This window comes from Hylobates moloch, unplaced genomic scaffold, assembly GCF_009828535.3.
Source record: "Hylobates moloch isolate HMO894 unplaced genomic scaffold, HMol_V3 SCAFFOLD_3, whole genome shotgun sequence".
Taxonomy (NCBI): domain Eukaryota; kingdom Metazoa; phylum Chordata; class Mammalia; order Primates; family Hylobatidae; genus Hylobates; species Hylobates moloch.
Genome location: NW_026652278.1, coordinates 63,113,712 through 63,131,133, shown reverse-complemented (window position 1 = coordinate 63,131,133; position 17,422 = coordinate 63,113,712). Strand labels below are relative to the sequence as shown.

The 17,422-nt window shown below is 39.4% G+C and overlaps 1 protein-coding gene across 6 annotated transcripts in view; it reads left to right on the top strand.

Moving 5' to 3' along the window:
• Window positions 1-17,422, top strand: part of HERC4 (HECT and RLD domain containing E3 ubiquitin protein ligase 4) — a 159,303-nt gene that overhangs the window by 140,946 nt on the left and 935 nt on the right. For 5 of the 6 annotated variants that reach the window (XM_058436290.1, XM_032138389.2, XM_032138404.2 and 2 more), the window contains 4 exons: window positions 1,235-1,301; window positions 4,645-4,727; window positions 8,118-8,301; window positions 15,671-15,773. In XM_058436290.1, the coding sequence (XP_058292273.1) occupies window positions 1,235-1,301; window positions 4,645-4,727; window positions 8,118-8,301; window positions 15,671-15,773 (437 nt within the window). Of the gene's footprint in view, window positions 1-82; window positions 213-1,234; window positions 1,302-4,644; window positions 4,728-8,117; window positions 8,302-15,670; window positions 15,774-17,422 lie in introns of those variants that run through there. The other variant, XM_058436291.1, reaches the window with a different exon arrangement.

Below are 17,422 nucleotides of genomic sequence, written 5' to 3'. Positions count from 1 at the left end.
AAAATATGTTTTGTTCTTCTTGTTAAATTTCTGAAATAAACAAATGCCCTTCTAATAAAGGAAAATCCATTATGTTTCTCAGATCAAAATTTTCTATTGAAAGACTAAATTTGGCTGGTGCAGTGGCCTACACCTGTAATCCTAGCACTTTGGGAGGCCAAGGCAGGTGGATCACCTGAGGTCGGGAGTTTGAGACCAGCGTGGAGGTCAGGAATTCAAGACTAGTGTGACCAACATGGCAAAACCCCATCTATACTAAAATACAAAAATTAGCCAGGCATGGTGGCCCACGCCTGTAGTCCCAGCTACTCAGGAGGCTGAGGCAGGAGAATTGCTTGAACCCAGGAGGTGGAGGTTGCAGTGAACCAAGATTGCACCATTGCACTCCAGCCTGGGTGACAGAGCAAGACTCTGTCTCAAAAATAAAAAAAAAGAAAGACTAAATTTTTAGTTGTTTGACAATACCTTGCAAATATCAGGTAATCACCTTAGGAAAGTAAATTTTTTTCTGAGAGTGGTTAAATGATTTATTTGAACTTTTACTTCTGATAACCTTCATTCCTAGTTTGAATATGTGAAATTTATTTTTATTTATTAAATAAAATGTATTAAAAATTTTATATAAATAAGGACAAATGGGCTAGGCGCGGTAGCTCATGCCTGTAATCCTAGCACTTTGGGAGGCCGAGGTGGGCGGATCACGAGGTCAGGAGTTCAAGACCAGCCTGGCCAACATGGTGAAACCCGGTCTCTACTAAAAATACAAAAATTAGCCGGGCATGGTGGTGGGCGCCTGTAATCCCAGCTGCTCTGGAGGCTGAGGCAGGAGAATTGCTTTTAAAAACCCGGGGGGCGGAGGTTGCAGTGAGCCAAGATTGTGCCACTGCACTCCAGCCTGGGCGACAGAGCAAGACTCCATCTCGGGAAAAATAAAATAAAATAAGGAAAAATGTTAAAAATAGGTGGATACATGGCCTTTGTATTCAGAAAAGTGATAAGAACCTTTTACTAATTTTTTTCCTTAAGCATCATTTATGAGTTTGCCATTGTGTATTCACTATTCTGAAAGAAATATAAAATTACAAATTGACAAAAGGATTTTACCAAGAGGGAATGAGAAGTGTGTGTGTGTGTGTGTGTGTGTGTGTGTGTGTGTATATATACATATATATGTAAAATAGTCAAAATATCCAATAATGTTTTTCCTCTCAGAAACATATATATTATTTTGCAGAAGCATGCAACAGTTACTGGATTATCCAGAAGATGACATAGAGGAAACATTTTGTCTTAATTTTACGGTAAGATGGAAGGACATAGGTTAGCCTGATTATTCATCATCCCTTTTCTTTAACAGCTGTGTCTTAGGGTTTTTCTTTATTTCGATGGATGGAATTCTTAAAGAACCCTTTAGCTAACATTTATTGAGCATTTACTATGTGCTAGCTAGTCATAGTACATGCATTTCATTTAATCCTCAGCAATCCAATGAGGTTAGGATTATCCCTGTTTTACAGATGAAGAAAACTGAAAACAGTCATTACCTTGGGGAGTCAGTATGCATATCAGCCTCTGTGACTTAAACCTGTGTACTTTATCATTATGCTAAAGATATTTACAAATAACAAGACATCCTCTTTACCCAAGTGTTCATTTTTGAGTCTGCAATTACAGAAGTGCTTTAGAGAAGCAAAAGGTTATTGTAATGTGAGAATATTACTACTAAACTTAAAAACATTAATTTCCATTGGTACATTCCTTTCTATTTCACACTAACATTCATCCTTGCCCATCTTGTCTTATTCACTGTTGGATGACGTAGATAAAACAAATGCAAATGCATTGCAATATTATTTGGAAAATGAAATTGCAAATCTTGTAAAAGATTAAGGCAGCAAAGGGATGTGTTTTGTTTTGTTTTGTTTTGTTTTTTTGAGACGGAGTCTTGCTCTGTCACCCAGGCTGGAGTGCAGTGGCATGATCTCAGCTCACTGCAACCTTTGCCTCCCAGGTTCAAGCGATTCTCCTGCCTCAGCCTCCTGAGTAGCTGGGATTGCAGGTGCCCGCCACCACGCCCAGCTAATTTTTGTATTTTTACTAGAGACGGGGTCTCACCACCTTGGCCAGGCTGGTCTTGAACTCCTGACCTCATGATCCACCCACCTCGGCCTCCCAAAGTGCTGGCATTACAGGCATGAGCCACTGTACCTGGCCAAAAGGGATGTTAAATAACTGATCCAGTCACATGCCAAGCCATTGATAGATGAGGATATGGCAGAAGTAGACTAGTTGGTAATTAAATAAGAGAAAATCCATAAGTATTACGGTAAGGCACTCCAGAAGGGAACAATTTGAATATTATAGACTCTTGGAGAAATTGTAAAACCTTCAGTTTTCTTCTTCGTCTTCTTCTTTTCTTTTTTCTGAGACAGAATCTTGCTCTGCCCAGTCTGGAGTGCAGTTGCGCAATCTCAGCTCATTGCAACCTCTGCCTCCCAGGTTCAAGTAATTCTCCTGCCTCAGCCTCCCGAGTAGCTGGGACTACAGGCGCACACCACCATGCCCAGCTAATCTTTGTATTTTTAGTAGAGATGGGGTTTCACCATGTTGGCCAGGCTGGTCTCAATCTCTTGACCTCGTGATCTGCCTGCGTTGGCCTCCCAAAGTGCTGGGATTACAGGCGTGAGCCACAGTGCCTAGCCTGTTTTTTATTTTTTATATTTTTTATTTGTGTATTTGTTTGCCACCCTGCCCCACACACAACATTCTCTTTATGGTTTTGTCAAAGCTGACAAAAGATGCCATATTCTGCTGTCATAAAATTTGCCAAAAAAAATTGCACATTCATATTTTCTTCAAGAAAATTTTAAGACTATTTTCTGTCCAGGCACAGTGGCTCACGTCTGTAATCCCAGCATTTTTGGAGCCCGAGGTGGGCAGATCACTTGAGGTCAGGAGTTAGAGACAAGCCTGGCCAATATGGTGAAACCCCGTCTCTACTAAAAATACAAAAATGAGCCAGACATGGTGGCACGTGCCTGTAATACCAGCTGCTCGGGAGGCTGAGGCAGGAGAACCACTTGAATCCGAGAGGTGGAGGTTGCAGTGAGCTGAGATCGCGCCATTGCACGATCTGCCTGGGTGACAGAGTGAGACTCCATCTCAAAAAAAAAAAAAAAAAGTCGCTCTCCACAAATCCAGATAACAACAGAAAAGCATTTTCCAAAGTGTGTTCCTGTTAGAATAAGGTGACCATAAAATTAAAAAAAAAAAACAACAAAAAAAAACTCTTTTCTGTGAAATTTTGGTTCTTTTTCACTTGATTCCATCATACCCATGTTAGTTTCTTGAATTTTTATCGATCATCTCAGTTGACTAAAAAATTGAGTTTCAAGCTGTTTAATTTCTAATTTATCAGTCACCAAATTTGTGAATTCTTACTATATTCAAAGAACTATGGTAATTCAAACATTTCTTTCCACTGCCATTTCTTTCTCAGAGATTTTTCAGTGGCTCTTTATTGCTTGTAGAATAATAGCTTTAGAATGGGTGTCAAAGACATTTTTAAACTGGCTCTCCTCCTTTCGTTGTATCCCTCCCTTCATACCAAGTTTTGTTGTATCACACAGTATTTTTTTTAATATACCTTACCTTCCTCTTTTTCAGAGCCACTTGCCATACATTTTCAGAAACTTGGTATTTATTGTAATATCTAATTTTTTGTTCAATTGATATTCTCTGTCTGAAATCTCACTCTCTTCTTAATCTTTCAAAATACTACCCATACTTGTAGGTGCTTTTCAGATGGCATTTCTTCCTCAAGGTCTTTCATACTTCCTCTAGTTTAGAATTCTGTTTGCATTCCTGTATGATCTGATAACATTTTGTTCATCTCTCTCTTATAAATGCATTATTTTATTATAATTAGTTCTTTATATGTTACATTTCTCTGCCTTTACTAGATAGTAAGCATCACAGCAGGAATATATTCATCTGACATCCCACTCCCATCATAGTATTTTATAAATAGCAGGTTTTCATAAAAGAGGATAATATTCCAAAAAGAAGGAATAGCAAAAGAAAAGATACAGAAGTGGGAATGGTAATATTTTTAGAAAAATTCCAGAAGTAAAAGAAATAAAAGGTTTCAAAATAACTGACTATCTTTATAAACCAAATTAGTACATAACTGGAAAAACTGTCTGTGATCAAGTTTACAACAAGGGTGATAGAGGAACCCTGGAGTAGCAGTTCATTTGGGAAGAATGCATGGTTTTCTAAGCTGAATGCATTCTCATACTTGGATTTTATCACTCGTCTAAGGAAAACATCCTGTCTAATATTTTATAGTAACCATTTTAAAGTTTTATGCACAACAAATGCTTAGTTTCCTTATTAACTTACCAAACACTTGGTAATTTGTAATTAATCATGGTGGTAGGATTTCAAACTAGAGAGGATCAAAATTTCTAGTTCTGGCTTTAAGCGAAATTCTCAGATAAGCTATATGGTAGCAGAATTTTATCTCAAATTTAGTAGTTTTTTTTAATTAAATGAGAGAAAGGTAGAATATAATAATGGATTATTAAAATACTCTAAGTTTTGAGTCTGACATTGACTTTTTTTAAAAATTTAAATTAATAGATCACAGTTGAAAACTTTGGTGCAACAGAAGTGAAAGAGCTGGTTCTAAATGGTGCAGACACAGCTGTTAACAAACAAAATCGGTAAGTGAATTTTAGCAGCAACAGTGGGAATAATAAGATTCAGTAGACATTTTCTTCTGTACGCAGAAAACGTGTCACAACCCTAAGCTTTTACTCCAATAAAACTTTAATTTTGAGTGGTTAGTGAGGAAATAATCTGCCTTTTCCTCCTGAAATCCCTCGAAGACATTAAAACAAAGAGAAGGGAGAAGTGACAGCAGCAAACATTTTTGGAAGCCAGGAAACAGTAGTAACTAACTTTAGCAAACCAGAGGAAGCTGCAACATGAGATGGAAAAGAGGAGCCACGAAGCCAGCTGGATCACTTCACAAAACAAAAGTTTGGGTGCTGAGAATAAAACATACCTTTAGAAAATGTGTGGTGTTTGGGGAAATGCTAGAACTCTTATAAGAAGCAGTTAAAAACTAGTTTCCCATGCTAACATTGGATTTAAAACAACAACAAAAGAAACTAGTTTCCCTTAGCACACCAGGAACCTGGCAACTGCCCCTCTCTGGCCTGGGCAGGAGATTGGAAATTTACCTTCTGGAGAAATTGAACTAAAGGGACTGTGGATTTGAGGACACCTGGGCACTGCCACAGGCAAGGAGCTGAACTGAAAACAGGGAGATTAAGTGCTGAAAGTCTATAGCTCCCTCCTCCTTGGTACTGTATAGTGAAGGATCCTTTTCTGGGGAAACTGCCTAACATTTAAAATGTAAATCCATAGGCCCGGCACAGTGACTCACGCCTGCAATCCCAGCACTTTGGGAGGCCGAGGTGGGCGGATCACTAGGTCAACGACAACAAGACCATCCTGGCTAATGCAGCGAAACCCCATCTCTACTAAAAATACAAAAAATTAGCCAGGCGTGGTGGAATGTGCCTGTAGTTCCAGCTACTCGGGAGCCTGAGGCAGAAGAATCGCTTGAACCCAGGATGCAGAGTTTGCAGTAAGCCAAGATCGTGCCACTGCGCTCGAGCCTGGGCAACAGAGCGAGACTCCGTCTCAAAAAAGAAAAAAAAAAAAAGTGTAAATTGATAGCCAAAGGTCAACAGACATTTAAGGAAAGACCAAAACAGTCAAAAAGAATGAGAAGAAACCAGGAACCATGGAGGTTGAAGGACAAAACTTCAGAGGAAACTGAAATCAGTATCCTCAGAATGATGCGTGACATCCAGATGGATACAATTAAAAATGGAAAAAAAAAACAAAACTCATTTGAAAGAAATGGAATGAATGAAATCTGTCAAAGAAAATATTTAAAAAAAAAAAAAAACTTCCCCAGAAATGAATGACATCTTTTCAAGACTGAAAGCATGAGAAGTGGAAAAAAGGTCAATACCAAGACAAGATACATGAAATTACAAAATTTTCAGCCAAAGGGACCCTAAAACTGTCCAGAAAACCCACAGACCTAAGAATCAGTAACATCAGACACTGGAATCAAGGAACACTGGAAGCTAGAAGACCAAAATTTTGGGAGAAAATTACTTTTAACTTAGAATTCTGTATCCAAATTATCAAGTGTGTGTGTTTAAAAACATTTTCATACATCCACAGTCTCAGAGAGTTTACTTCTGATGCCTTTTTCTCAGGAAGTTACTGGAGGATGTGTTCTGTCTACCAAAACAAGGAATTACACCAAGAAAGAGGAAGACACAGGATTAAACAACCACCACCACCACCAGGATTCAAACAAGCAAAGATTCTTTCTGAAGGATCAATAGCTGTGTCGATTTAGAAATAACAACTTGGGTTAGGTCAAGAGGATGGAGGGCTCGAGGAGAGAAATGCGACTGATAGTACCTAATATTTTGAATGAATCTAGAGGAAATGGATATTTCTTTTGGAGAAGTTGGGGATGAATTAGCAAACTAAGGAAAACAAGTTCTTTTTAAGAGAAAAAGGGTAACCATAGAATACAGCTTAACTGTGAATAATATAGAAATGTTAACAAATATTGAACCAAAAATTGTTATATAAATATAATAGATGTACAGGGGAGTAGAAAGTGAATGGGACAATTACATTAAAGATTAATCCAAACCAAACTGAAATTTAAGGAATAACAACAGAACTGTGTTGTTAGAAACTTGAATATAAATATCAGAAGGGATAGCAAAAAAAGTTAAATAGTTGCCTTTTAATAGCGGGAATTTCTGGCAGAGAAGTGCAGGACAGAGTTGCTTTGTTCTCTTCTATTTTGTTAAAATTCTTTAATAGTGGCTGTTGCCAGGGAGTTGGTTCAAAGGATTATAATCCTAATTCTGCTACTTAGAAGCTTTATAATTTTAAATAAATTAGTTGATGTCTCAATGCCTCAGTGTCCTTCTCTGTTAAATGGAATGACAAATTATACTTACTTCATGGGGTTGAGAACTAGATGAGACAATATTTTAAGATACTTAGAATAAGACCTAGCACATGTAGTGCTCAGTAAATGTTGGCTATTAGGATTGTTACTATTCGATGTTTTAAACTCCTGATATGTCTTACTTTGATAAAAATAAAGCTGTTTTTAAAATGATGTGAAAAAATTTTAGGTCCTTCTAGATATCCTTGTTTTAAAAAAATACTTGGTTCTGAAAGGCAATTTACCATTATTCCTATTGCAGAATCATCCTTTATTACTTGGAAGACAAAGATATAAAATAGTGAAATCTTCTAGTATCCATTCTCATTATTTGACCAGATAGCATCATAAAATGTTGTGGCTAGCAAAACAAAACAGATTGAGTAAGATTGTGGTTCAAATTCAGGGGTTAAAGGGGCTTCTTTTTTTCTTTACAGTTTCCTTTTGTATCATAAGAGGTAGAAGAGAATCAGAATTGATTGTGTATGTATTCACACGTACATTTGAAAAGAAACTACACTTGTACTCTTTAATGATTATCCTAAAAGAATGTTTAGTACCCTGTTTTAGGCATTTGTTAAAAGTAAATGTTGTTCAGATTCCTTGGAACCCAAGGAAAAGAAGGCTATAGTTTGTCAAATGATCTGAATCCCAAAGCTCTCATTTTTTCGTCACCTATTGTTTGTAACAGATCATTCCTTTTAGGGATGCGTGTGACATGATATATATAAATTCTCAATAACTTGTAAATATTTTAAAATTATTTTCATAGCCATTTGCATCATTCTGCCCATTAGGAAATGACATTTTTTCCATTGGGAATAGCCTAAGAATAACTGAATGCCTCATGGATACAGCTGATTTTTATATAGAAAGAATAATAGCTTTTTCCATAGTGACTTTGGTTTTGTCCTGTTTGAACCCTACTCATACATTCTCAGTTTCGTAGATACGTAGCAGAAATTGTAGGAGCACTTGAAGTTTTAATGACTACATTATGGATTCTTCATAAATGATTTTTATAATCTGTACATGTGTGCTTTTTCATTTCCAGGCAAGAGTTTGTTGATGCTTATGTGGATTACATATTCAATAAGTCAGTGGCTTCCTTATTTGATGCTTTTCATGCGGGCTTTCATAAGGTCTGTGGAGGAAAAGTCCTTCTGCTCTTTCAGCCTAATGAACTACAAGCAATGGTCATTGGAAATACAAATTATGATTGGAAGGAACTGGAAAAGGTAGGGGAAAACTAATCTCTGATATTGTTAAATGGAAAGGTTTATATGTGGAAATCTTGCCTTTTTATGTATTATTTTTTATTTTATACACTTTATTACTACCATTTTACAGGAAAGCACTCTACCCTTCAAACTCCACAATGAATGGATTTGAACTGTGTATGAATTAGACACTATTATAATTGGTGGCATTGATATAGAAAACTCATCTGGCCAGGCACAGTGGCTCTCACCTATAACCCCAGCATCTTGGGGTGCTTAGGCGGGAGGATAACTTGAGGCCAGGAGTTCAACAGCAGCCTGGGGAACATAGTGAGACCTGATCTCTAAAAATAACTTAGGCCAGGCGTGGTGGCTTACACCTGTAACCCCAGGACTTTGGGAGGCCAAAGTGGGTGGATCACCTGAGGTCAGGAGTTCAAGACCAGCCTGGCCAACATGGTGAAACCCTGTCTCTATTAAAAATCCAAAAATTAGCTGGGCATGGTGGCACATGCCTGTAATCCCAGCTACTCAGGAGGCTGAGGCAGGAGAATCTCTTGAACCTGGGAGGTGGAGGTTGCAGTGAGCTGAGATTGTGCCACTGCACTCTAGCCGGGGCAACAGAGCAAGGCTCTGTCTCAAAAACAAAAAATAAGTAAATAAACATAGATAAAAATAATTTTAAAAATTAGCCAGATGTGGTAGCAAACACCTGTGGTCCTACCTGTGGGAGGCTGCAGTGGGAGAATCTCTTGATCCCAGGTGGTTGAGGCTGTAGTGAGCCATGATTATACCACTGCACTTGAGCCTGGATGACAGAGCAGGAGCCTGTCTGTCTCAAAAGAAAACAAAAATGTCATCTGTGACACAGCTGGATAGAAGCCCTAACCAAGCCGGGCGCGATGGCTCATGCCTGTAATCCCAGCACTTTGGGAGGCCAAGGTGGGCGGATCACCTGAGGTCAGGAGTTCCAGGCCAGCCTTGCCAACACGGTGAAACCCCATCTCTACTAAAAATACAAAAATTAGCTGGGCGTGGTGGCACACACCTGTAATCCCAGCTACTTGGGAGGCTGAGACAGGAGAATTGCTTGAACCTGGGAAGTGGAGATTGCAGTGAGCCAAGATTGCGCCACTGCACTCTCCAAAAAAAAAAAAAGCCCTAGCCAAAGCTGAATGGGTTTTCGTTCTGCCTCAGTCTTAGGAAAACCATTATGAAATGCAGTTGTGATGTTTAAAAATCTTTGTTTCCTTTTTTTCTGATTAGTCTCAGTGTTACATTTTTTAGCAGAGTAATTATCAAATATTGATTCTGATAAACATTTAATAGAAAGTGCTGGCCATGTGCGGTGGCTCATGCCTGTAATGCCAGCACTTTGGGAGGCCGAGGTGGGCGGATCACGAGGTCAAGAGATCGAGACCATCCTGGCCAACCAACATAGTGAAACCCTGTCTCTACTAAATATACAAAAATTTGGGCATAGTGTTGCACGCCTGTAGTCCCAACTACTCGGGAGGCTGAGGCAGGAGAATCGCTTGAACCCGGGAAGCGGAGGTTGCAGTCAGCAAGATTGCGCCACTGCACTCCAGCCCGGGCAACAGAGCAAGACCCCATCTCAGAAAGAAAGTGCTAGGTTAAACCAGGCATGGTGTCTCACGCCTGTAATCCCAGCACTTGGGGAGGCTGAGGCAGGCAGATCACTTGAGGCCAAGAGTTGGAGACCAGCCTGGCCAACATGGTGAAACCCCATCTCTACTAAAAATACAAAAATTAGCCAGGTGTGGTGGCACACTCCTGTAATACCAGCTACTTGGGAGGCTGAGACACAAGAATCACTTGAACCTGGGAGGCAGAATGACAGAAAGGGCAAGGTTAGATCAGCTTTGAGAAAGATATATGTGAAGTTAATCTGCTGATTTTCTATCTTTCTAATATACCATCCTCTGATTTATGCATTTATAATTAGTTAGATACTGTATACCTATTAAGATAACTAACATAAAAAAATAGAGCAGCACTTACCACTCTACCTTTTGTGTCAGTCATATTAATAGGTGCAAAGCATCAGGAATGTTTATATGTTGCCGATGGGGATACAAAATGGTATAGTCACTTTGGAAACAGTGGCGGTTTCTTATAAAGTTAAACATACATTTGCTATATGACCCAGCAGTCCTACTCCCAGGTATTAAATTATATTCACACAAAAATCTGTAAACAAAGGGGACAGAGTTTCAGTTTTACTAGATGAAAAGAATTCTGGAGATGGATGGTGGTACAACCATGTGAATGTAGTTAATGCTACTAAAGTGTACACTTAAAATGGTTAAGATACAAACTTTATGGTATGTGTGTTTTACCTTAATTTTTAAAGACTTTTTTTTTTTTAATTTGCAAATGAGTAAAAAACTGGAAACAACCTAGATGTGCTTCAGTGGGTGAATGGGTAAACCTACTACAGTATACCTATTCAGCAGAATAACTACTAAGTGTTAAAAGGAAATACACAGCTGAGCCGGGCACGGTGGCTCATGCCTGTAATCCCAGCACTTTGGGAGGCCAAGGCGGGCAGATCACCTGAGGTTGGGAGTTCGAAACCACCCTGACCAACATGGAGAAACCCCATCTCTACTAAAAATACAAAATTAGCTGGGTGTGGTGCCTGTAATCCCAGCTGCTTGGGAGGCTGAGGCAGGAGAATCGCTTGAACCTAGGAGGCAGAGGTTGCAGTGAGCCCGAGATCACACCATTGCACTCCAGCCTGGGCAACAAGAGTGAAATTCCATCTCAAAAAAAAAAAAAAAAAAGAAAGAAATGCACAGCTGGGTGTGGTGTCTCACACCTGTAATCCTGGCACTTTGGGAGGCTGAGGTTGGCAGATCGCTTGAACCCAGGAGTTCAAGACCAGCCTGGACAACATGATAAAACCCCGTCTCTACAAAAAATACAAAAATTGGCCCTTTATGGTGGCGTGCACCAGTAGTCCCAGCCACTCGGGAGGCTGAGGTGGGAGGATCCCTTGAGCCCGGGAGGTAGAGGCTGCAACGAGCCCTAACTGCACTCCGACGTAGGCAGCAAAGCAAGACCCTGTCTCAAAAAAGAAAAAAAAGCACTATTGATACATGCAACAACTGGATGAATCTGAGGCTTTCTGCTGAGTGAAAGAAGCCAGTTTCAAATGGTTGCATACTGTATGGCTCCATTTATGTGACATTCTTGAAAAGACAAAAAATTATAGTGAACAGAGACTAGGGGTTGAGTGGGAGGGTGTGACTTCAGAGGAGGTAGCACAAGAGACATCTAAGAGCGTAACAGTGATGGGACTGCTCAGTATCCTAATTGTGGCAGTGGTTGCACAAATCTGCACATGTGCTTAGAACTTACAGAACTGTATACACCCCAGAATATAGCCAGTTTTACTGTGTAGTAATTTAAGGAATAAGATTTTAAGAATAATTAGGACTTCTAGTTAAACATTATGGAATAAACATGTCTGCTGCCTCCCAAAAATATCACTAGAATGACAGAAATGGAATAAAAATAGTAATACACACACCAAAAAATAAAAGCGCAATGAACAAGAGAAGAAATAGTTTTGGAAGACAGAAAGTAAGGAGGTAAATTGACGAGTGACTTAAAGCAGAGGAAAATTGAATTCTAAGCCTCCAGAGGGACAGGATTGTCAGGAGGCAACTTTTTTTTTTTTTTGAGACGGAGTCTCGCTCTGTCGCCCAGGCTGGAGTGCAGTGGCGCGATCTTGGCTCACTGCAACCTCCGCCTCCCAAGTTCAAGCGATTCTTCTGCCTCAGCCTCCCGAGTAGCTGGAACTACAGGCGTGCCACTATTCCCAGCTGATTTTTTTATTTTTTTTAGTAGAGATGGGGTTTCGCCATATTGGGCAGGCTGGTCTTGAACTCCTGACCTCATGATCCACCCTTGGCCTTCCAGAGTGCTGGGATTACAGGCGTGAGCCACCGCGCCTGGCCCAAGGCAACTCATTTTATATCCTAGAATCTGAAAGGCTCAAGAACTGGTATACCATGTTACCCTTAATGGCAGGGATGAAGGTTGGACTAAGGGCAACAGAATTACTTTAAAGCCATTTTAAAGAATAATTGGACCATTCATGTCGCCTCTCCTACCCAGCAAAAGACAGCTTGGGAGAGAGGCTTTACAATTTGGGAAACTAGGTAAAACTGAGGATGCCACGCAGCTGGTAGCCAGGTGTGAATCCTTCAGGCAGGAGATTGAAGGTTCTTGTGTGGTAGTAAATTGATCTACTCAAAAGAAGAAGCCTGTAGATACTAACTCTAAGGGGTCCCCCAGTGGAAATGGACTCCACCTCTAATCACCTTAAAATGACAATGATATAACAGCTTCTCATCACCCTTTAGATCCTACACAATTTTTCCCTCCTTGCCTCATCTCCTGTCATTGTTCCTCTCACTCTGCCTCAGCCTTATTAACCTCTGCTGAGCCTAGAACCCTCCAGGCACACTCCAGTCTTAGGGCGTTTCTGTTTCCTTTTCCACGTGCCTGGAATTCTCTTCCCCTGATAATCCCAAAAGATTCTTGCTCTCACTTCCTTTGTGTGTTTATACATTCTCAGAGACCTTCCCTGGATAACTGATCTAAAATTGCAAACCTCTCTCCTGCACACGTATCCTGTCTCCCCTCGCTGTTTTATTTTGCTTCTTTGGATTTGACATAATTTTACTTAGGTTGCTCCTTCCCCCCACCACAATGTAAGCACCATGAGGGCAGAAATTTTGCCTCTTTGTTCACTGCCGTATTCCCAGCACCTAGGAGAGCACTCAGTAAGTACTTGAAACCTTGCCTGAAGTGATAATTGATGTAAGTGTTCATTCAGTTAAAACAGGACATCTTAAAAAGTATATTGTAGCAGTCGGGCGCAGTGGCTCACGCCTGTAATCCCAGCACTTTGGGAGGCTGAGGCAGACGGATCATGAGGTCAGAAGATCAAGACCATCCTGGCCAACATAGTGAAACCCCCGTCTCTACTAAAAATACGAAAATTAGCTGGGTGTGGTGGTGCAGGCCTGTAATCCCAGCTACTCGGGAGGCTGAGGCAGGAGAATCGCTTGAACCTGGGAGGTGGAGGTTGCAGTGAGCCAAGATCACGCCACTGTATTCCAGCCTGGTGACAGAGCAAGACTCTATCTCAAAAAAAAAAAAAAAATATATATATATATATGTATATATAATGGTGTATTTATACTTAACACTTTGATTTCTTCTGTTGTATATCTGATTCATTACAATTTTAGTGATTATGATTTGGAGCTTTAAATGTTCTTTCTTAATCAGGACATGTGTGCACATTTTTACCAAACCATTTAGAGATTTAAAAGAAAAAAAACTTTAGCCATCCTCTTTTCATTCCCTACTAACATGCTCACAGACTTTAATTCAAACAGTTTAATAAATTCCGTGCTAGAATTCAAGCTGTTTTCTTCAAACTTGTGTGCAACTAAGCAAATATTTTGCATATTTGAATTATTGAGAGTTCAGTGATTAAGATAAATCATGGCTACAAATGAGAGTCCAAAATTCAAGAGGCCCATTAGCAAGTATTTATTGAGCCTCTACTGTGTGCCTGATAATATACAGCTGAAACTATGCAAGAGATTGAAGAGAGGGCAGGAAATAGGATAGAGACATGGTCTTTGCCCTAATAAGGGAGCCAGAAATTAAATGCTTAATACACAGTTTTGATTAATACAATGAAAAAGAGTTTAGTGAGTGGTACATAAGGAGGAACCTAATCTAGGCTAGATGAATCTGGGAACGCCTCTTACTAGATGGTAAGCTCCACAAGGTAAGTGAGGATTCTGTTCACTGAGGTTTTCCCAGGGCCCAAAACATTGACTAAAACTCATTATATATTTGCTGGATGAATCAATGAATGAATTAGATGGCATTTAATCTGAGCCCTAAAAGGGTAAAAATTAGCCTGATGACCAAAGAAAAAAGGATGTGTCTGAGTGGTGTAGGCTGAGGGAACAGTATGTCCAAAGGACCTGACGCATCTGAAGAACTGAAAGTTAAAGCCAACTGCGGCTGGATAAGAACAGTTCACAATATAAATTATTTCCTCTCTACTTCCTACCCGCTTCTCTTTTAGTACTAATTTTTTTTTTTTTTTTTGAGATGGAGTTTCGCTCGTTGACCAGGCTGGAGTGCAATGGCGCAGTCTCGGCTCACTACAACCTCCGCCTTCCGGGTTCAAGCGATTCTCCTGCCTTAGCCTCCCCCAAGTAGCCAGGATTACAGGCGCCTGCCACCATGCCCGGCTAATTTTTGTATTTTTAGTAGAGATGGGGTTTCGCCATGTTGGCCAGGCTGGTCTGGAACTCCTGACCTCAAGTGATCCGCCCGCCTTGGACACCCAAAGTGCTGGGATTACAGGCGTGAGCCACTGCGCCCGGCCAGTACTAATATTTTTGACAGGGGAGATATTTTAGTCCTATTGCTGCAAATTACGTCAAAACTTACTGGCTTCAAAATAACAATGAAACTTTGTTGTTTCATAGTTTCTGTGGGTCAGGAATTCAGGAGTGGCTTAGCTGAGTAGTTTGGCCTCAGCTAAGTTTGGCCCTCATGAAGTTGCAGTCGGAATATTGGCTGGTGCTGTAGTCATCTAAAAGCATGATTAAGGATAGAGATTCACTTCCAAGGTGGCTTACTCACATGACTGTTGGCAGGAGGCCTCAGTGTAGCACCATGAGTACTTCTCTCCATATAGGGATGTTTGAATATCCTCATGAAATGACAACTGGTTTCCCCCAGAGTGAGTGATCCAGAAGAAGGGCTGAAGCCATAGAGGTTTTTTTTTTTTTATGATTTAGTCTCAGAAGTCATACATTCCTCATATTCACAATATCCTTATACACACGGGCACGAATACCAGGAGGCAGTGCTCACTGGTGGCCATCTTAGAAACTACCTCAGAAAATTTTTAGTGTTGCTTAGTACCATATTTTTAAAAGGAGAGATAAATTGTAATGTTTGACTTCTGTTCATGAATACAGAGAAAGGGAATTTTCTGATTATCACAGATAATTCCATGTCAAACTTTTAATGGTCCTATAACATTATTTTAGTAATTCTAGTTTCTCTTTATTTACTTTTGAAGATGATAGTATGATCCTGTCATGTTCTTTGAAGTGCTGGGAAAGATTTCTGGTGATTCTTACATATTTCTTCTTTTTCTCCTGGAACTAATAGCTTCAAATTGTAAATGTCCAGACAGTGGGCAATCCATTGAATTGCACAAGTTTCAAACTACTGGACCATGTTAGCTTTATGTGCTAATATATTAGCCAGTGTGTCCCTTAATACTAATAAAAAATTATGTTGTTTTTAGAATACAGAATACAAAGGGGAATATTGGGCAGAACATCCTACGATAAAAATTTTTTGGGAAGTATTTCATGAATTACCATTGGAAAAGAAGAAACAGTTTCTGTGTAAGTATTTCGAACTAGTTGTATACTTTATGAGACTGGAATCTAATTATAGTATTATTCCAAAGTCCTGTTTTAATCTTCAAGTAATTTTTCTGAAAAAGAACTATCTGCACTCTTCAGTACATGTATTTTCTTATTTCAAAGGCTAAATTCAGTTTGCCTCCAAAATAGCATTGATTCATTCTGTGAAGTAAGATGGAAGCTAACTTGGAAATGAAAGCAAACTATAGCTATGTTATAGTTACAATAAACTGTGGTTACAATAAACTAGGATTGTAGAATTCCTTTTAGATTTCTAAAAAGATCTCTGGAGTATAGTCATCCTTCGGCATACATGGGGGATTGGTTCCAAGACCTCCCTGCGAAGGATACCCAAATCCAGTAGATGCTCAAGTTTCTTGTATAAATTGGCATAGTATTTGCATATAACCTACACACATCCTTATACTTTAAATCATCTCTAGATTACAGTCATGTGCCACATAATGACTTTTCAGTGAATGACAGACCATATATACGATAGTGATCCCATAAGATTATAATACACCTACTGTACCTTTTCTATGTTTAGATACACAAATACCTACTGTTATGTTACAGTTACCTACAGAATTCAGTACAGTAACATGCTGTACAGGTTTGTAGCCTAGGAGCAATAGGTCTATATCATGTAGCCTAGGTATGTAGCCTAGGTTGTGTAAATATATGATGTTTACAGAATGAAATCGCCTAATGATGCATTTCTCAGAACATATCCTCATTGTTAAGTGACACATGAATGTACTTGTTATTAATACCTCATACAATGTAAATGCTATGTAAATAGTTGTTATACTGTATTGTTGAGGGACCAATGTCAAGAAAAACAGTTGACATATTCAGTACAGTCACAAGCATCCATTTTTTGAAAATATTTTCGATTTGCAGTTGGTTGAATCCATGGATACAGAACTCACAGATACGGAGGGCCAACTGTATTGCTCTTTTCTCTGTTTGGTCTTCATTTTCTTTTTCTTTTTGCTTCAAGACTAAAACTTTGGCAATTTCTATATAAAATAAAGCTTTTTCAGGCCTTAGTTCCCTCATTTATAACTGATGCCTGTGTGTCTTTCTTCTGTTAAAGTCTGTATTCTAATTGAAATTTGACATATTTTTAAAGTTGTCAGAATTTATGTGTCCAAATCAGTGACATTTCCTTTGATACTCCTGCTGTTGCCAAGAATGATTTGGCAACCTCCGAGAATCTTGGTCAAATTCTTCTGTATGTCATAAGGATGAGAAATCATTACTCTTTAAGAGTGATTTGAGCCTGGGCAACATGGCAAAACCTCATCTCTACCAAAATTAGCCCTGGGCTTGGTGACTGTGCTCCCAGCTACTCCCGAAGCTGAGGCGAGAGGATTGCTCGAGCCCAGGAGGTTAAGGCTGCCGTGAGCTGTGACCATGCCACTGCACTCCAGCCTGGGCAACTGAGCAGGACTCGTCTCAAAAAAAAAAAAAAAAAAAAAAAAAAATGATTTGAATTTTGGCTGCCCATTATAAATTTCTGATTAAAAAAAAAAAAAAGAAACGCAAATAGAAAAAGAAATCATAATCAAAACTGCATTTTGCATTTGGTTTGTCAACTAGTTCTGAATGGCTTTTCCCAA